At 48.2% G+C, this 20,613-nt stretch overlaps 1 protein-coding gene across 6 annotated transcripts in view; it reads left to right on the plus strand.

Moving 5' to 3' along the window:
* Akt2 (AKT serine/threonine kinase 2) overlaps positions 1 to 20,613 on the plus strand; it is a 44,146-nt gene that overhangs the window by 2,778 nt on the left and 20,755 nt on the right. For 2 of the 6 annotated variants that reach the window (XM_048790892.1, XM_048790897.1), the window contains 2 exons: positions 10,523 to 10,647; positions 20,194 to 20,322. In XM_048790892.1, coding sequence (XP_048646849.1) covers positions 10,602 to 10,647; positions 20,194 to 20,322 — 175 coding nt within the window. In that variant the 5' untranslated portion in view covers positions 10,523 to 10,601. Of the gene's footprint in view, positions 1 to 125; positions 149 to 7,431; positions 7,590 to 9,579; positions 9,735 to 9,883; positions 9,909 to 10,522; positions 10,648 to 20,193; positions 20,323 to 20,613 lie in introns of those variants that run through there. The other 4 variants (XM_048790896.1, XM_048790893.1, XM_048790894.1 and 1 more) reach the window with 4 other exon arrangements.

The raw sequence follows: 20,613 nt of genomic DNA on the forward strand, positions 1-20,613 counted from the left end.
TTTTTTTTTTTTTTTTTAAATATTTATTTTTTTTTTAGTTATCGGCGGACACAACATCTTTGTTTGTATGTGGTGCTGAGGATCAAACCCGGGCCACACGCATGCCAGGCGAGCGCACTACTGCCTGAGCCACATCCCCAGCCCCCAGGTGTGAGTTTTAATTAATTAAAATTAAATAAAAATAAAAACATAATTCTTTTGCCGAGGCTGCAGTTCAGACTCTCAGTAACCACATCTCTGTTCTGTTGGGTGCCTCCACCCTAGGCTCAGCCCATCCCCTGCATGGGCTCACTGTGCTTTTGTGCATGTGGCTCTCTTTGAGTCTTAATATCCTCATCTGTATAACAGGGATGTTGTATTATCTACCTCTCAGAATTGTGGGGAGGATTCAACAGTAGTGTGTGCCTGGCACTTTGTGAGCACTTACTAAATATTGGCCCTGGTCACTCCCTGCCTGTTTGCTTTTAGGTGTCCTAGAGGTAAGGTAGGAACTCAGGCGACCAGGCCCTGCTTCAGATTCAGAGGACCCTGGGGGTGGGGAGGCAGATGGTGATGACACAGAACAGCGTGTGTGCGGGAGGTGCCCATTCAGCCGGTCTGGAGGGGTCCTGTTGTGTGTGTGAATGGACACAGGTATTTGTGTGTGTATTGGGGACAGCTTAGTTCTGCAGAATGACTGGAGTGGTAAGTAAGAGAGGGCTGCCCAGGGGTCAGAGGCATAGGCAACGAGAGAGTAGTTTTGGCTTTATCTTTTGAGCGGAGGCAGAGAGAGGTAGACACAGGACTCAGGGTCTGACAGTAGGGGTCCAGTCTCCTTGACTGTGTCCTGGCCCTCTGTCTGTGGGGAATTAATCTCATCCTTGATTTCCTTATCTGTCAAATGCAGGTTCTTTGGTCCCCACGTGGGACATGTGGTGGAAGTGTCAGGCTAGTGCACAGGGCTTATTCTGGGTACAGCTCCTAGAAAGGAAGACTGCGACACAACCCTGCCTATTGAAGACCACCACCCTGTACTGATGTCGATGGTTCCATGTGCTGCCCCCTCCCTCTGCCCACCTCAGGCCAGCAGGTCTCCTCCATCTTACTCCTATGGAGAGCACAGCCCTTGCAGGGGCATCCACAGTACTGCCCAGCCAGGCTTCTCTGTACCATATTTCCTGTCCCTCTCTTTTCTACTCTCTCTCCACCTCCTGGTGGAGCCTCATGCACCCCACTTCTTGGCCTTGCTTGTCTTCTCCTTGCATGGAATGCTCTTCTTCTTTTTTTTTTTTTTTTTTAAAGAGAGAGAAAATTTTTTTTAATATTTATTTTTCAGTTTTCGGCGGACACAACATCTTTGTTTGTATGTGGTGCTGAGGATCAAACCTGGGCTGCACGCATGCCAGGCGAGCATGCTACCGCTTGAGCCACATCCCCAGCCCCTGGAATGCTCTTCTTTAGGACTCCATGTGGCTCTCATGTTTTGGCTCAGACGTCACTGTCTCCATGAGCCTCTCTCTGTATAAAGTTGGAATCCCTTAACCGTCCTTTACATCTTATCTCCATAGGCTGCTTTTCCTATAACATTTGTCAATCTTGGATATATTGTATAATTCGCTCCTGAGTTTATTTTATTGCCTATCCCCACATTCCTTAATGGTAGGGGTTCTGTTCGGGTCACTGCTGTATCCTTGGTGGCCAAGACAGTGCTGATGCAGTTATTGCCATGTTTGTGGAGTGAGTGAATGGAGGATTTTTTTGTTTCACCTTCACGTGGCAGAACTCTGAGCATAAAATTGTGATTCTGTTTGCCACCCGCTCCTGGAATGAATTAAAGCTCTGGGCCTGGCCCGTACTGGGTGTGGCTGGGAACACAGTGAGGACCAGGGCAGACTCTGTTCCTGCCATGTGGAGCTCCCAGTCCAGCAGGGGAGGCCACATTACCCAGATAATTGTCCAGGTGGCTGGGCATTAGAGGTAAGTGTGGTGAAGGGGAGAGAAGGCCAAGCTCTGAGGTCTGCTCTCTTGAGGAAATAAGCAGTAGGCAAATGAAAATGGGTAAATAGCGGGCTGGGGATGTGGCTCAAGTGGTAGCGCGCTCGCCTGGCATGCGTGCGGCCTGGGTTCGATCCTTAGCACCACATACAAACAAAGATGTTATGTCCGCTGAAAACTAAATAATAAATATTAAAAAGAAAAAAACTCTCTCTCTCTCTCACTCTCTCTTAAAAAAAAATGGGTAAATAGCATGCTGGTCAGGGCAACAGCATGTGCAAAGGCTCTGGAGTGAGAAAGCAAAGTCTTCAAGGGACCAGGAGAAGGGGGAGTTGTGTATGTTAGAGCTGCTGACCTAAGAGGTTGAAGAGTGGAGGAGGGACTGAGGCAGATGGCCCTGGCAGTCTCCAAGTTGGCCTTAGATGTGCACCTAGGAGAGGGCCTGAGTAGCGTCAGAGTTGTTCTTGGAGGACCCTGCTGGCTGTGGCCTGGTGCTCTGTTTGTTTGGAGCCCATGGCCAGGCACCATGACCAGAGAGACTCAAAATAATTTGACATAGTTTCTGTGGGTTCGTAAGGCCCTGGGTGGCAGTATGGGGAAGGTGCGTGTGGTGGGGGAGGCAGAGAAGACGAGGAAAGCTGTTCTAGTGCTTATTCTAGTTCTGGTTTCTTTTGCAGCCTGCCCACGTCCTCCTCCTGTCCCCATTTCCACCTGCTCCAAGTAGACAGATGGGGTAGGTGGCAGGGTAGGGAGGGTGATGAAGAGAAAAGTCTCTTTGACGCCACCTTCTCACCAAGGAGGTAGAATAGGTAAAAATTCACATGTTCAGAAATATACAGTGTAGGAAGTGAAGTTCCCATGTCTCCACCTACCAGAGGAGATCGTAACATCTGATGTGTGCTGGACAGCTGCTGTGTCAGCTCTGTTGGGAGGACTCATGTGGATTAGCTCATCTAATCCTGCCACAGCCTTGGAGGCCTACACTCTTATTATCTCTAGTATATGGATAAGATGAGGAAAGGGATGGTGACTTGCCCAAGGTCCCACAGCAAATGGCAGAGTGGGGTTCAGAGTCTGATGTTTGGTTTGTGAGCCTGCCTTGACTCCCACATCCTGAAGTCTGCCTCTGTTAGCACAGCCCCTCTGATCTGTTTTTCCCTGTCCTGACACCCAGGACACTGTGCCCTGTAAGTCTCATTGTTGATCTGTAACTCATTGGTTTTCTGAAAGGATGCTACAGGTGAATTGTATGCATGGGTCAGGAGCTGCTTACACCCTCAGTAACATCAGAATGGAGGCAATATGGTGGATACCTGTTTGTGTTTCAGAAAAAGGGGTGACATTATAAGTTCTGCCAAGCATCAAGCCTTTTGCTGAGTACTGAAGGTCTCAGTGCTGGTACTGCCAGGCTGGTATTTGTGTTCAGGATTGGTACCACAGAGAATGTTGCTGAGTAGCGGCACCCACTCCTTGGGCTGGGAGAACTGTGTTGAGTCCTCCCTGTGTGAGCCTATGGTGGAGGAACTGCTGATGTCTCTGTTTCACAGCAAAGGGAACTGAAGCTTGGGAAGGTTATAAAGTGGGGGAGCAGGGACCTGAATTCAGTCCCCCTAACTTGAAAGGCCATCGGGTACGGTGTGAGGTGAAGCCCGGCTGCCCTGGGTCACATCTCAGTTCTGTTCTTTCCTTTTTGGGTTGTGGGGCAAGTCATTTCACTTGCGTTCTTCAATTTCCTTATTAAAGGGGAGGTGGTAAAAAGTCTACTTTGTGGTGTTGCTGTGTGGGTTGGATTGGTAGGTACAAGGCACTAAATGGGCCCTGTACCTGGTGAATGCTACCTAAGCATTTGCTGAACTTAGTGGAGTTGTCATGTTAAGCATTACTGTAGTACCAGACCCCTGTCAAGGGCATTTAGGTTGCTTCCAGCTTTTTACTATTACTGTGGTTCTCATCTCATCTCAGAAGCTAAGCAGGTCAGGCCTGCTTGGTGCTTGGAAGGGAGAACTCTGATTCTCAGCTGAGATGGCTTTGCTCCCAAGGGGACAAGTGGTGATGTCTGAAGACATTTTTGCTGACCACAACCAGGGGAGAGTGTTTTTGGCTTAGTGTCTAGAGACCAGGGATACTGCTGAACCTCCTGAAGTACACAGAACAGCCCCCACAATAGGAATTACCTGGCCCCCAATGTCACTAATGCCAAGTTGAGAGTCCTGTCTTGGAACTCCGTCCCGGTTAGCTGGGGTTGTGGCTTGTGATAGAGCACTTTCCTAGCACGTGTGGGGTACTGGGTTCAATCCTCAGCACCACATAAAAATAAAAAAATAAAGGTATTGTGTTCATCTACAACTAAACAAACAAACAAACAAACAAAAAAACTCAGCCCTGGCACAGTCTTATGTAGGAAAGACTCCTCCGAGTACTCGCATGTTCTCCAGCTCATTAGTTTTGCTGAAATGCCCTCACAATCCACGGGCCAGTTTCCAGAGTGGCGAGTAGCGGGTAAGAGTGTTGCTTCCCTGCACTCTGCCCCCTATTCCCATAAGCAAACGCTCTCTACCATGATAGTTTCCTTTGAATTTTACCTCTTGAGCAGGTCCTGGGGAGCTATAGGAAGGCCCAGATAAGAGGACAGGTGACAGAGGCTCCTGAGGGGCTCACTGCCACCACTTCAGTAAGGCACAGCAAGGAAGGAGTCCCTAGCCCACTGCCACCAGCTCCAGGAGATGCAGATCTCTGATTTCCCTGCCGCCTTGAACCCATATGTGCTGCCTGGCATCTAAACCAGGTCAGTGAGAGGGGGCAAGGGGGGTGTGGAAGGGGGAGCACGTAGCTAGTGGCAGGGAAGGAATGTTTTTTGAGCTACTGCTGTGCACAGGGCTTCCCTCTACACACACTCATTCCACAGGTTTTTAGTTAAGTGCCCACTGTGTGCCCAGCACTGCAAGGCTGTGGGAATTCAGCGGTGACCAAGATAAGCAAGAGTTCGTGCCCTCGCTGTGTTGACATTCTAGAGCAGAGAGACAATAAACTGATAAACAAGTAAATATATACAGAATATAAGTCTGCAGTGATACAGAAAAAAAAAAAAAAAAAAGAAGATGATAAGGGGAGGCAGAGATAGGAGCTTAAGAAACATCAGACTATTTTAGTACAGACTGGGTCAGTCCCCTGAGGGAGCGGGGCACGCAGCGGCCCTGGGGAGGTGTCCTGGTGTGGCTCAGGAGCTATGGTGGCAGATGCCACTGGAATGGAGTGCCTTTGGAAAATCAGTTGGGGACAGTGCAGACCCCATAGTGTCCTGGGGCTCCTGTCAGGACTTTGGCTTTTGCCCTGGGTCACTCTAAAGGGGCAGGAATCATAATGACCCTGGCTTTATAGGTAAACAAATGAGGTTCTGGAGGACCTGGCCCCTTTTAGCTGCCCAGCTAGGACAAAGTGATCATCTGAGGGACCCTTTCTGCTCACCTCTGCCTGGAATCCTGGGCCCTTGTGGCATCGTTTGAATCTCAAGGATGCAGCCTCTGAGGGGCTTCAGTTTAGAAACCATTGAGAAATAGACCCCTGAGCCAGACAGATGGAAATAAAAATGTTTTAAAGAAAATTTAAAGTAATTTATTATAGAGCGTTTGCAGCATAGAGATAAATTAGTCAGTGATACTCACGTAGTCAGCAGCTCTTAAAAAAATTAATACAACCAGGGCTGGGGCTGTATGTAGCTCAGGGGTAGAGCACTTGCCTTGTATGTGTGAGGTACTAGGTTCAATTCTCAGCACTACATAAAAATAAATAAAATTTTAAAAAGAAAAAAATAAATGTTTAATAAATAAATAAAACCTCACCAGCACAGTCAGAGCCTTGTTAGGTTGCCTCCCATCTCCTCTCCAGTTGCCTCCCCTCCTTCCCCATCTAGAGCTGACTACTGTGTGGTCACACTGTGTGTGATGATTTCATTTCTACGCATAGGTCAAGAAGTTGCCTCCAGCTTCCTTGTGAGGGGTCAGGCCACCACTCCAGTGGGATTAGTGTACACATGGGAGCACCAGGGGTGTCACTTGCCTGCGGTCACATGGCCAAGATACAGCCTGAGGCTGAAACTCAGTTCCTTGGGACTCCAGAGGCCTCCTTGTGCACAGATGGCCAGGCCTTCTTGAGGGGGAAGTGGAGGCAGGCCAGCCTTCCTGGGGAAGGGGGAAGAGCCCTGCTTTGGGACATAGGAGGAGGCCCAATTTGGGCTTCATGTCATCTGAACTTCCAAACCAGGGTTCCTCTGTATAGTTACTTCTTTTGTCATAAAATGCAGAAAAATACATGGAAGGTACTTTCTACAGTGCAGTAGAACCAGTGGTTGTAAAGCAGGTCCCAGTGTGACCACAAGGGAACATTGTCACCTCCCAGAGTTTCCCTAAGGCCCTGCCTTTGTGGCATTTGTTGACATTTGTTTCTTCTTGATTTTTTTGCAGAGGAGAAAGACGTTCTTAAACAGCAAACAGCATGGCCTGTCCTGTTTCCATCTAGCTGTGAATGGACTCTCACTGGCTGTGTTACTTTGTATCTGATTTCTTCCACTCCATCTAATTCTCTGATGCCTCTTCCCTGTGGTGTGAATGGTGTTCTTCTGTAAATATTAATTCACTCGTTGATTTAGCCAATCTCTTGTGAGTGGAATGCTGGCAATCACTAGGAATATTGCTCCTGTGAACCTTCTTCTGTGTGTTTTTTGGTGAACAAATGTATTAATTTCTTTTGGGGGACTGGAATTGCTGGGTTCTGGGGTAGGTGTGTGTGTGTATTTTGTTGTTTTGAGATGGGGTCTCACTGTGTTGCCCAGGCTAGTCTCCCACACCAAGGGGTCCTCCTGCTTCAGGCTCCTGAGTGCTGAGACGATAGGTGCATCCCACCATACCTGGCGAGATTTTAATTCTTACTGCCAAACACTTTTCCACAGTGGTTGGGCCATTTTGTACTCCCCCAGTAGTGCGTAGAATCGTGATTCCTCATATCCCTGCTGATGGTTGGTGTTGTCAGTTTTTTTAATTTCAGCATCCCAGACAGGTGGTTTTAATCTGTATGTCCCCATAATTAATGAGGTTGTGCCTGTTCCCTATTCATCTGGGTGTCCTGTTGAGTTGCCCTTTCTCTTTTCGCCTTGCTTCCCAGGTGGCTCACCTCTGGTCAACAGCTGTAGCCCTGGCCAGAACCCTCAGCACACTCATGCATGGGCGTCCTAGGAAGTAGCGAGTGGGGAAGAGCCATACAGGCTCCCTGCAGAGGGGGTGCTGCCTGCCGAGTGGCCAGCGCAGAGCCCTGCATGCTGCCTGGGTTCCCTCCTGCCTGCATCCTAGGCCTGCACTCCCTGGTGAGCAGGCTGTCCTCTTGGCCATGCTGCCTGGTGTTTCATCACCACAGGACTGCGTCACAGACACCTCAGCCGAGGCGCCACCCTCAGTGGGAGGATGGGGCAGGATCCAGGCGGGACACAGGGGATCTTCCAATTCCTCCCCCTGTTCTCGCCTGAGCTGCCGCTGGCTTTTTAGTTGCTGAAACAAGACCATAAAACGTGACTCTGGCGTGCTGAGCCTCTGCCAGGCCTCCACCACTCAGCTGGGAGACTCGAGGTAAATGGCTTCCCCTCTCTGAGCCTCTGTCCTTGCCTGGGCACAGTTACGGCCCCTCTGGTGGGGTGTTACGAGCACTCAGGAGAGGCTCTACAGGAGTGCTGGCACCCTGCCCAAGGCCACCCAGCTGGGGATGGCTTGTGGACTCTGGAACCCTGACCACTCTCGGTCACACCTGACTGCCTTCACTTAGCTTTTGAATAATGGCAGCCATGTATTTGGCTTTACCAGGTCCAGATAGTGGGTTGAACCCTCTTCCCACAGTGGGTTCCTGGGTGCTGCTCTGGAGCCTTGTGCTACTGGGTTGCAGAGGCTCCGAGAGGTGATGTTGTTGGGCCGCCAAGAGGAGCTGAGGCTGGACCTGGGACCCCTGTTCTCTTTCTTCCTCAACTGAGTTCTCCATCTCAGCTCTTTGGGAAGTGAACTCAGCAGGGAGAAGTGTGGTGTCCACCTCAGCTCCCCGCCACACCTCGGAATTCCTCGAGTGTTTTCTCCTGGCTTTGCCCGCACCAGCTCCTTCCTGCCTTGGGGACTTTGCATTCACTATTCCTCTGCCTGAAATGCCTTTCCCGGTACCTCTGCACTCCTCACTCCTTGGTCCCTCAAGGTGTCTGCTCATGGGTCCTCTACGCTGTGTGGCTCACACAGCACCCCACTTCCTGCCAGTCTTTCTCTTTACTTTGTTTTCCCTCTCAGTGCCTTTTTGCCAAAGCTGACATGGTTCTGAATGCGCGTGGTTCTGCCTTCTCCCCAGAATGTGAGCTTCATAAGACAGGGCAAGGGCTATATCTTAGTGATGCTCTATCTAGCACCCAGGACAGTGTCTGAAGCTTTAGGATACACTCAGAAAGACTGGTGGAATGAGTAGAATGCAGAGGTTTCTGCAGCGATCTCTGATTTGGGCTGCTGCCTTGGGAGCCGTGATTCATTTATCGTGTTCAGCTGGTATTGGTGCTGTGCTGGACACTGAATCAGCTTTGACAGGGGTGGGGAGAATTGCCAGAGGTGGGTGCACAGAGCACTGGGAGGCTTCCTGGAGGAGTCACTTTTTGACTGAGACCTCATGGTGGAGGGAGAAGGCATAGGGGATGTAGTCTAGGTGACAGATGCCTGATTTTTTTTTGGCGGGGGGGTATCGAGGCATGTTAATGACCATTGCCATTGTCTTAGCCTTTGCTTTCTGGATGTGTGTCTCAGCTCCCACGGGGCCTCCTCAGTACAGCATGGACTTTGTTCTTGTTCTGAGCACATTGGGGAGCTGTGGAAGGGTTTTGAGTGAGGAGAGGGACAAGGTCCATTTAAAATGGAGCTGTAGGGATGAGAGCAGAGGCTGTGAGCCCAGGGAGGAGGCCAGGGCTGGAGGAGGGGGCTGTGGGGACTGGGCCGGTGCTGGGGCGGGAGGCGTGCAGGGTGAGTGCGCAGAGGCAGTAGGGATGAAGGGCGGCAGAACGGGTCCTGAAAGGCTTTGGATATCAAGCTGAGGAGTTTGACTTTTTTTGCCAAGGACAATGAAGGGCCACAGAAGGATTCTGAGCAGGGAAAGAACAGAGTCAAATTTGAGAGTCCTTTAGCTGCTGAATAGGGGATAGGATGCAGGGGGAGTCCAGGGAGGAGGTGGAGCGTGATTCCAGTAGCCAGGCCATAAACTGGGAAGGGAACGGGAGGCATGGGGCCAGGCAGTCACATTGCAGATTGACATTGTGGGGAGAGAGTGGAGGGTTCTAGCTGGCCTGTATTCAGGGTCTGAGGTGCCATGCCTGCTTACAAGGAGGGCCTTATTGCTATTCCCAGCCCAGAATCGTTGCCTTTGCAGCTTAGGAGTCCAAAATGTGATTTTCACCATCCTGTTTATGTCCCTGTCACTGTCCATCTTGCCTTTCCTCCCGCTTCCTCCCACTTACCTCCCTTCCTTCTGCCCAGGGCCTGGGCAGCCTGCCACCGTCACATGCCAGGCAGTAGCGTATGCGGCCCACCAGCTCCCCTGGGGCACGAGAGAAAGCTGATGCCCATGATGTCCCTAGAGCCAGCTGACACTTCTCTGGGGGCCACCGTAGCTCCTGACCTGCTGTCCGCAAATAACCTCAGGCCAGGAAAGGCAAAAGGCGCCTTGGGCTTCGTGGCTCCAGTCCAGGCCCCTGGCTCCAGGTAGGGCCCAGCTGGCAGCTCCTTGCACCCTTCTGCACTCTGCTTTGGGAACCTGAGACGAGGCAGCAGCCTCGGCGTCCATCAGTCTGTCGGCTGCTGGTCCCTGAGGACAGAAGCAGAGGTCTTGGGGAAGGGACCAGAACTGACTCCTAGGCCCAGACAGGCGCATACACAGTAGGTTGTTTGTTTAGGACCCCAGAATGCCACGCTTGTCTTTTCTTAGTCCTCTTGGTGGGAGCAGGGAGGGAACTGAGGCTGAGAAAGTGGCTTGGGGTAGTCCAGCATGGGGTGGATGGACATTTATTTTGCTGAAGGTGATAGGTTGGTGGTTCTCTGGTTTGGAAAAGAGAGAATGGGAATGAGAGAGAAAGAGTGCGTGTGCGGATATATGTATTGTGGGGCAGGCAGATGCTGATGGCTGTGAGCACACCCTCCGCTTGGTGCCCAGGGCTGTGTGATTCACTCTGGGTTACCTCAGTACTGGGGCATGGGAGTGATGTAGCGGGCAGGGCCATAGCTACCTCAGTGCCCACCCAGCCAGCAGGAAGGGTAGCAGGAGGGGCCTGAGTGCAGAGGCCTGGCCACACATAGGATTGGGGTCTCCGGAGACCTGGTTATGTCTCTGCTAAGTCTGGGCCCTCAAGGGCAGGGCTGTCCCCCATCTTCACTGGCTATACCTGGTGCATAGCAGGCCAAGTGGCCAGAGGGCCTCAGAGTCTTGAGTGTCCTGAGGGAAAGGGCTGGGGCGGAATTTCTCCCACTCTGACATGCTCCTTCTTGTCTTCCAGACTATATCCACAGCACCTCCTGCATGTCCTGCTGCCCTGAGCTGTCCCAAGCTAGGTGACAGCGTGTCACGCTGCCACCATGAATGAAGTGTCTGTCATCAAAGAAGGCTGGCTGCACAAACGTGGTAAGGGGTGGCTTTTGCCCATTTGATCATGTGTCTTCCCCTCCTATCCTGACTCTTTTGGCATCTGGCACCCTGAGAGGTGGAAGCGTAGGGTGATTACTGACCCAAGGAGTTAGTGTTTATAGCCTCCATGCCACTAGCTACGTGCATACCACTTCATGGAATCCTTCAGGGTCCCTGGGGAGGGAGCTGAGGATCTACTGGGGCTGAGTGTCCAGGCCTAGCTGGACACCCTGGACAAGCCACAGACCAGGCCTCAGGCTCTGCCTTGCATCAGTGATCTTGTTCATAACCCCGTTTTGTTTATTTATTTATTTACTTACTTATTTATTTATAAATTTTGAGACAGGGTCTTGTTAAGTTGCTGAATGTCTCACGTAATTGCTGAGGCTAGCCTTGAACTTGCAGTTCTCCTGCCTCAGCCTCCTGATTTGCTGGGATTACCTGAATGCACCACTGCTCCTAGCCTCATTTAATAGGTGTGGAAAGAGGCAGAGAAAGGAAGTCACTTAATTGAGGGCAGTATTCAACATTCATTCAGCAAATATTCGTTGACATTGTCCCATGTTTTGGGACACAGTGGCATCCTCATAGAATTCACATTCCAGTAGGGAATGGGGACAAACAACAAATGAGTAGACATGTGATAGTGATAAGTGCTGTTGTGAAAAAAAACGTAGAAGCTCTGAGGAGCAAGGGGCCAGGAAGATGGGCAAGGCAAAGGAGGCTGCTTTGAGGAGCCCTGGAGAAGGTGCAGGAGTGAGCCACACAGATAGCTGAGCAAGGGCGTCCCAGGGGGAGGGACAGCAAGGTCAGGGCTCTAACATGGAGGTGATGCCTGGTGCGTTGTGTTCTTGCAGTGCTGGGGATGGACCCAAAGCCTTATGCACATAGGCAGGTACTCTCTCTTAAGGTGCCATACAGCCAGCCCATGCCCATTGTTTTCTAGGAAAAGCATGACTGGAGCGCAGTGAGTAGGGTGAAGTGGGGGAGAGAGGAATGACATAGCTCCCACCATGTTGGGCCCTGTAGGCTACAGAAGGGACCTTGGCTTTAACTCTGGACAGTGGAAGCCCAGGGTATTGTGACCCATGGTGGGACCTGATGCAGTGTACTGATGGGAAGTTGAGGCGCTAGTAAAGTCATGGGTGGGGAAGAGACTAGGCCTTAAGACTCCCAAAGTTGCCTGTTCCCTGGGCCAGCCGCCAGGTGACCCTGAGATGCAGGCAGGAAGAAGCACATGCTATGAAATGGCTTTGTCCATAGCTGAATTTTTAGTAGCTGTTCTACTTGCACTTCACTTTCTTTTTCTTTTTCTTTTTCTTCTTCTTCTTCTTTTTTTGTTTTTTTTGGTGTGTGTGTGTGTGTGTATGTGATGGTGGTGCTGGGATTTGAACCTAGAGCCTCATGCATGTCAGGCAAACACTTTACCACTAAGCTATCTCCTTAGCCCCTCCCTCTACTTGCACTTTCATCCATTCATCAAGCATTTATTGATGGATCAGTCCCTGTGGTTCAGGTATAGTCCCTGTGGATCAGTTCCTGTGGTTCGGGTGCCAGGGTTGTAGCAACATCCCGTACTTGTGATGATATCTTACATTCTGGGTGGGAGGCAGGTAGCACCCAGGCTGATGCGAGTATGCTGTGGTGGTACATGCTGTGGAGTAGAACCAGACAATGAGAGAAGGATGGGGTGTGAGGTGGGCAGGAACTTGGAGACCCATCTTAATTTCAGTGGTTAGGAGGAGGCCTTCACTAAGAAGAGGATGTCTAAACGAAGACCTGAAGGAGCCAGACTTGGTGGTGCACACCTGTAACTCTAGGTGTTTGGGTGGCTGAGGCCAGCCTGGGCAATTTAGCAAGACCCTGTCTCAAAGTGAAAAATAAAAAGAGGTAGGGATGTAGCTCAGTGGCAAGGTACCCCAGGGCTCAGTTCACAGTAACCAGGGAAAAAAGACCTGTGGGAGGCAGAAGAGGGCACCACAGCTCACTGGGTCAGGGGCACATGGACAGAGGGGATGGCCAGCGAGTCCTGAGGTGGGTGAGCAGGTGATTGATGGGATTGACCCTGTGGAACCAGGAGAAGAGAACCATTCTGCCCTGTCCCAGTCCACAGACACCAGACAGTGATGGGAGACAGAGGCCACTGCCAGGCAAGGACTCCCCATCAGAATGAGCAGAAGGACCCATTTCCTGCTGCCCTGTCCAGGCAGGGGCAGCATTCATGGCACCTCAGCCCAGCCCCTACAGACAACCCTGAATTTGGGTCTGTTAGTGGAACTTTGCAAAATTTGACAGATGGTGATGGTGGGCAAGTTGTGTCATTTGACTGAGCCTTCATTTTACATCTGTATCTTAGGTTAACAGCCCAGGCCTCTGTGACCATGAGGGCAGGGATTTCCACGTGACTTGTTCACTGACGTGTCCTCATCACCTCAAAAAGTGCTTGTCATACAGTAGGCACTCAGTAAATGATAGTTGGATGAACAACTGGAATTGTGTGTGGTGCGACTGTGCTAGAGTGTGCAAGGGTCTTGGGTCTGTCCCTCAACTCAAGCTTCCTGAGGCCCATGGGTCACTGGGCTCAAGTGCCAGGAATCTTGGAGGTAATTGGAGAACTGTCAAAGGCTGGGGAGTTTATCTCTGGCCTGGGGACTTAGCCGATGGCATTAAGTGGGTCTCAGTCCCTATTAGGGCATCACTGTCCCCATTCATGCTGCGAGACCAGATGAGTGGTCCACAGTCCTGTCCCTGTCTGCTGAGTTGGCCCAACTTGGACATACCTGCCTTGAGTTAGCACAACACACGTGTGCACACCTGTGCTCGTGTACTTCCAGGCCTCCCTGGTGCCTGTCATTGAGGCAGCTGTTGTCTTGGCACCTCTGCTCCGACCCTTGCTGGCTAAAATAATTGCTGTACTGTTTTTTGGAGTGCCCACCCTGCCAGGCTCTGGACTCTGCCCCAGACAAGCCCAGTGTTGATTTTTTTCGGTGTGGCGGGGAGGAGGTTTCCTGGGGATTAAACTCAGGGGCACTCATCCACTGAGCCACACCCTCAGCCCTTTTTTGTATTTTATTTAGAGACAGGGTCTCACTGAGTGGCTTAGCACCTGGCTTTTGCTGAGGCTGGCTTTGAACTTGCGATCCTCCTTCTTAGCCTCCTAAGCCACTAGGATTATAGGCATGCACCACTGTGTCTGGCCCCAGTGTTGAATTTTCATAGATGCCCTGTAAGGTGGCTACCATCTTACTAGCAGCAAGAGTGATCACCCAGAGTTTTAGTGCAGAGTGTGAGGTTGAATTCAGGCCTCCTGGCTGCTGAATGAATGAATGTCCTCAAAGTCTAGTCTATGTGCTGCCTCTTGTTCAGCAAGATCTAAGAATGTGGAGTCCCTTGTGCTACTGGTGGGTCCTGCTTGTGGCATGGCCTTAGTACACCACCGCCATCATTAGCAGAGTGCCCACCCTCTGCCAGGCTACGTACAAGGCCAACTTAGTGGTCAGGAGTGCTAGCTCTTACAGGACAGCTGTGAACCTTGACAAGGCTGCCTGTGCCTCAGGTTCCCCATACAAAATGGGGGATAAGATCACAAGACTCCTTTTTTCTTTAATCTAGGTTTCTTGATATCCAAGACAAGTTCTGGATAATTACCTCACCCCTGTGCCAGCGTGCGTGCAATAAAGAAATAGAGCTGGGTACAGTGTTACATGCCTATAATCCCAGTAACTTGGAAGGCTGAGGCAGGAGGATTGCAAGTTTGAGACCAGCCTCAGTAATTTAGCAAGGGCCCAGGCAACTTAGTGAGACCCTGTCTCAAAAAATAAAAAGGGCTGGCAATGCGGCTCAGTGGTAAAGCCCCTCTGGTTCAATCCCTAGTCCCCCCCCCAAAAAAAACAGAAAGAAAGAAAACAAAACAATCTGCAAAAGCCTCTGCTCCCTTCCCAAGCTTGCAGTTTTCTAATTTTTGCCTTTAAAAAAAAAAAAAAAGGTGGAAATTTATATAATATTATAATAACCATCTTAAATTATACAATTCAGTGGCCTTTTAATACATTCATGATGTTGTGTTAACCATTACCTCTAACTAGTTCCAAAATGTTTTCATCACCTCCAAAGAAAACTTTATACCCATTAAGCAGTCAGTCTCTGTACCCTCTTGCTCCCAGTGTCTGGCAGCTATCAGTTTGCTTTCTGTTTTTATGGGTTTACCTACTCTAGACCCTTCGTATAAATAGAATTGTACAATATATGCTCTTTTGTGATGGGCTTCTTTCACTTAGCATAATGTTTTTGAGGTTCCTCTGTGTTACAGCATGTATCAGTACTTCATTCCTTTTTAAAGGCCAAATAATCAACTTTATGGACATATCATATTTTGTTTATCCATCCATCTCTAGATATATATTGGAGTTGTTTCTACCTTTTCACTATTGTGAATAGTACTGTTATGAACAAAATGTACAGTATTTGTTTGAATACCTGTATTCAGTTCTTTCATGTGCATTACCTAGGACAATTGCTGGATCATGTAGTCTGTATTTGTAATTTGCGTTTATAATCTAGTATCTAATATACATAATATGTAAATGTGTGTAATTATATAATCTGAGTCATATTTCCTATATTTATAATTTATAGTATATTCTGTGTTTAGCTTTTTGAGGAAGTACCAGATTTTTCTACAGTGTCTTGTACCATTTACATTCCAAAAATGCACAGGGTTTTATTTTCTTCATCTCCTTACTAAACAGTCCTTGTGTGCGTGTGTGTGTGTGTGTGTGTGTGTGTGTGAGAGAGAGAGAGAGAGAGAGAGTGTGTTTAGTACTAGGGGTTGAACTGAGGGGCACTCAACCACTGAGCCACACCCCACCCCTAGTTTGTATCTTATTTAGAGACAGGGTCTCACTGAGTTGCTTAGCACCTGGCTTTTGCTGAGGCTGGCTTTGGATTCTGTGATCCTCCTGCCTCAGCCTGCTGAACCGCTGGTATTAACAGGCATGCTCCACTGTGCCCGGCAGTTTATTTTTTATTTTGACAGGGTCTCTATAAGTTGCTGAGACTGGCTTTGAACTTGCAATCCTCCTGCCTCAGCCTCACGAGCCACTGGAATTACAGATGTGTAATACCGTGCTCAGTTTTGTTTGTGTTGTTGTTTTGTTTTTTTTTTTAATATTTTTTTAGGTGTTGATGTACATTTATTTTATTCATTTACTTATATGTGGTACTTAGAATCAAACCCAGTGTCTCACAAATGTGAGGCAAGTGCTCTACTACTGAGGTACAACTCCAGCCCCTTTTGTTTGTGTTTTTAAGATTATCATTATTGCTGGGCAGAGTGGTACACGCCTGTAAGCCCAGCGGTTTGGGAGGTTGAGGCAGGAGGATCCGGAGTTCAAAGCCAGCCTCAGCAACAGCAAGGCACCAAGCAACTCAGTGAGACCCTGTCTCTGAATAAAATATGAACTAAAGCTGGGGATGTGACTCAGTGGTTAAGTGCCCCTGAGTTCAATCACCGACCGCCCACCCCCCCCACCAAAAAAAGATTATTATTATTATTACAGTCATCTCAGTGCGTGTGAAGTAGTGTCTCATCATGATTTTGATTTTTTTTTTTTGTAACAACTGTGTTATTAAGAATTTTTTCATGGCTTGTTGGCCATTTGTATAGTCTTTGGAGGAATGTCTGTTCAAGTCCTTTACCCCCTTTTTAATAAGCTATTTGTCTTTTTGTTGTTGAGTTGTAAGAGTTCTTTATATTTTATATTTTCTAGATACTAGACTCTTGTCATATGAGTTGCAAGCATTTTTTCCTGTTCTGTAGGTTAATTTTGTCTTTGTCCATTCATCCCTCCCCTCTTCCCCTCCCTGCTTCCTTCCTTTTCATTCCTTCTTTCCCTTCCCTTCCTCTCTCCCTCTCTCTTTCCTTTCTTCCCTCCTTCTTTTCCCTTTATTTTTATTTTTGGCATTGATGATTGAACCCAGGGGAGCTTAACCACTGAACCACGTCTCCAGCCCTTTTTATATTTTACTTAGAGACATGGTCTTGCTGAGGTACTTAGTACCTTGCTAAGAACTCTGAATTCATGATCCTTCTGCCTCAGCCTCCCAAGCCACTGGAATTATAGGAGTGCGCCAGCATTCCCAGCCCCAACCCTTTTTATTTTTGTTGTGAAACAGTCTTGCTAAGTTGATAGGCTGGCCTCAAACTTGGTATCCTTCTGCATCCTGAGTAGCTGGGATTATAGGCATGTGCCTTCATACCTGGCTGCCTTTTTACTTTCTTGATAGTGTTCTTTCATGCACAAAAGTTTTTCATTTTGATAAGTTCACTTTTTTTTTTTTTTTTGCTTTTTGGTGTCATCTAAGAGTGCCAAATCCACGATAGTGAAGATTTAATCCTTTGTATTCTAGTTAGAGTTCTACAGTTTCAGCTCTTAGATTAATAGATTTTTAATGCGTTTTTGTATGTGGTGGATAGAATGAGGTAGAGGTCTGACTTCACTCTTTTGCATGTGGACTTCCAGGTGTGCCAGCACTATTTGCTGCATTATTCTAGTGAGTGCTCTGGCACCCCTTGTTGAAAGTCATTTGACCTTAGTGTTTGGGTTTGTCATTTAATTTCTTGATTCTGTTTGATTGGTCTATATATTTATCCTTATACCACACTGTTTTGGTTATTGTAGCTTTGTGTAGTCGGTTTTGGAATTGGGAAATATAGAGTCTTTTAACTTGGCTAAAAATTTTTAATGTTGTCTTGGATGTTTGGAACGCCTTGCAATTCCATATAAATTTGAAGATTGACTTTTCCATTTCTCTAAAAGGGCTGCTGTTGGAATTTTGAGAGAGATTTCATCACACCTGGTCACTCTGAATATTGTCAGCCTGACAATGTTAAATCTTCCAATCCAGTAACAAGGGATGTCCTTGCATTTATTAGATCATTTTTTTAAATTAATGTTTTATAGTATGAAAATCTTTTATCTCCATGGTTACATTATTCCTAAGTATTTTATTCTTTTGGAGACTATAGTAAATTTTTTTTAAATTTCCTTTTGGGACTATTGGTTGTTGGTATATAGAAACATAGCTGATTTTTTTTAAACATTTATTTTTTAGTCATAGGTGGACATAATATCTTTATTTTATTTTTATGTGGTGCTGAGGATTGAACTCGGTGCCCCACACATGGTAGGCAATCACTCTTCCTCTGAGCCACAACCCCAGCACCCCCCNGTGTCAGCCTCCTGAGTAGCTGGGACTTTAGGTCCAAGCCACTACACCTGGCTATTCTGTAGATTCTTTGTGCTTTTTCTCTACATAGGATCACATTATCAGCAAAGTAGAGGTAATTTTCTTCTTTCCTTTTCCCTTTAGTACCTTTTATTCCATTTTGCACAGTAGTGGAAAAGACGGGCATCCTTGTCCTGATCCTGACCTTAGGGAGAAGCTTTCAGTCTTTCCTTCTTGAGTGTGACGTCAGTCATCAGCCGTGGGCTTTTCATAGATGCCTTTTATCACATTACGGAAGCTCCTTCTGTTCATAGCTTGCTAAGTATTTTTATCCTGAAAAATACTTAGATTGTCAGATGCTTTTCCTGTGTCGATTGGGACGATCACATCATTCTTTCAATGTACATTGAACCATCTTTTCATTCCTGGGATACATTTCACTTGGTCATGGGATATAAATGTACATATATATATTTTAAAACAGATTCACTTTATTGGCCAGGCTGGCCTTGAACTCTTGCCTTAGTCTTCCGAGTAGCTGGGGCTCTCGGTCTTCACCACCACACCAGGCATCTTTTTAATATGCTGTTGAATTTAGGATTTTGCTAGTGTTTGAACTTTATATAAATGGAGTAATTTATATCTACATTTGAGAGAATTTTATAAGTTAAAACCCACTCATGAGATACTTAAGACAGTGCTTGACACAAAGAGCACTGTGGTATCATTATTATTCATTGCTGTCTTCCTCCTCAGTTAGTGGATGGCCCCAGAAGAGGAAACAGTTCAGAAAAGGGAAATGATTTACTTACATCCAGCAGATATACCTCAGTCCACTGTGTCCTGCCTCTTCATGTGCCATGGAAGTCAAGTGCCTGGAACATACTTCTTGCACAGTGGACTGATAATGAAGAGCATTCATTGAGTGTATGCAATGTGCTGGGCTCTTGAGCTGGGTGTTTCATGGTTGCTGTCTCATCATTGAGATATAATGGACATGCCTTACAATTTATCCTTCTGAAGGGGACAGTTCAGTATTCAGAGTTGTGCAACCAACACTACAGTCAATTGTAGAAGATTTTTTTACACACCAAAAGATTCTGTCCCCATTGGCCATCACCTTCCAGTTTTCCCCTAGGCCCTGCATCCCAAGTGGACTCATATAGATACTCCTCAACATGGCAGGATTACATCGCAGTAAACCTATCATAAGTTAAAAATACATTTAATGCACCTAACTTACAGAGCACTGGAGCTTAGCAGTAAGGGATGGTAGTGTTGGTTGAGCACCTTTGTGATCATGTGGCTGACCAGGAGCCCAGTATCATATACTGTGTATAGGTATACTGTGTATAGGTAGCTTGGGAAAAGTTCAGAATCTCCCATTGAAGTGTGCTATGTACTGAAGGCATGTTGGCCTCATGCTGTCATAAAGTTGAACCATTGTAAACACTGTCTGGAATTTGTGGTCCTTTGTGATCGATTTCTTTCACTTAGCCTAAGTATGGTTCATCCACTTCATAGCATGTATTAGAACTTCAATTCTTTTTATGGTCTACAAGTTTTCCATTTGGATCCACCAAGTTCTGTTGATAAACCATTCATTGGTTGATAAATATTTGGGCTGTTTCTACTTTGGGGCTGCTATGAATACTGCTGCTGTGGATGCTCATGTGTGGGTTTTTATGTGGACATTTGTTTCACCATCTCATTTCCCCCTTGGCAGCCCTCAAAGGAGCGGGTCCTTGTAGAAAGTGTTCAGGCAAGTGCGTGTGGGTCCTGCCTCAGCCTCCTCCTGGCTCCCAGCCTCCAGAAAAGTGGAAGGGATTGCAGGTGCTCAAAGGGTGTGGAAGCAGCTATAGCCCACCTGGCACAAAAGTATTTTGACATTTGATTCACCATCTGGGTCCTACGTGGCCATGCTGGTGAATTCAAGCCCATGGCATTTGGCCTTAACAGGGTCACAGGGCATGTGTGTTTAGAGGCCTGGGCCTCCCTTAGGATGGGACCATCTGGCAGGGATAGCTTGCTGTTGGCCACATGCTGAGGCAGCTGGTGTTCTGGGGCACTGTTACAGGCGCCTTCCTGCCAGGCATGACCCTGTGGATCACTCAGGACCAGCCCAGTGCCCCAGCCTGCGTCAGCAGGGGCCACCTTGAGGGCTCCCCTGGGAGAGGCACACTTGTCCACCCTCCTCCCACTGTGGTGCCCCTTGTGAGTCACCCTCACACTGGGCTGCCTGCCTGCCCGCCTGCCTGCCCGCCTGGGATACTGTTCAACCTTGTCCTGACCTCTCTCCTCTCCCGCCTCTTTCAGGTGAATACATCAAGACATGGAGGCCCCGGTACTTCCTTCTGAAGAGCGATGGCTCCTTCATTGGGTATAAGGAGAGGCCAGAGGCTCCTGACCAGACTTCACCCCCCTTAAACAACTTCTCTGTAGCAGGTGAGTCTCAGGGCAAGTAGGCCAGCAGAACTTGGAGAATGGCTGGCAGATCTTGGGGGCACATGGGTCTTGGTCATTCTTGAGCCAGAGGACTGTCCTGGGCTTGTTTGCCCTCAGATCCATTTCCCATCCTTCTCCTGCTGTCCCTCCTTGTCAGCTGGGTGCTGTGGGGTCATCCTATGGGAGGTGGAGAATGAGAAGAGGGCGTAAGCAGGGCATTCATACACACCCTTCCCTGGGCCCCAGCTCCAGCTCCAGCTGGCCCTGTGGTTCCAGCTGGAGTGCTGTCCT

The sequence above is a fragment of the Marmota marmota genome, unplaced genomic scaffold (genome assembly GCF_001458135.2).
Source record: "Marmota marmota marmota unplaced genomic scaffold, marMar, whole genome shotgun sequence".
In the NCBI taxonomy this organism is placed as follows: domain Eukaryota; kingdom Metazoa; phylum Chordata; class Mammalia; order Rodentia; family Sciuridae; genus Marmota; species Marmota marmota.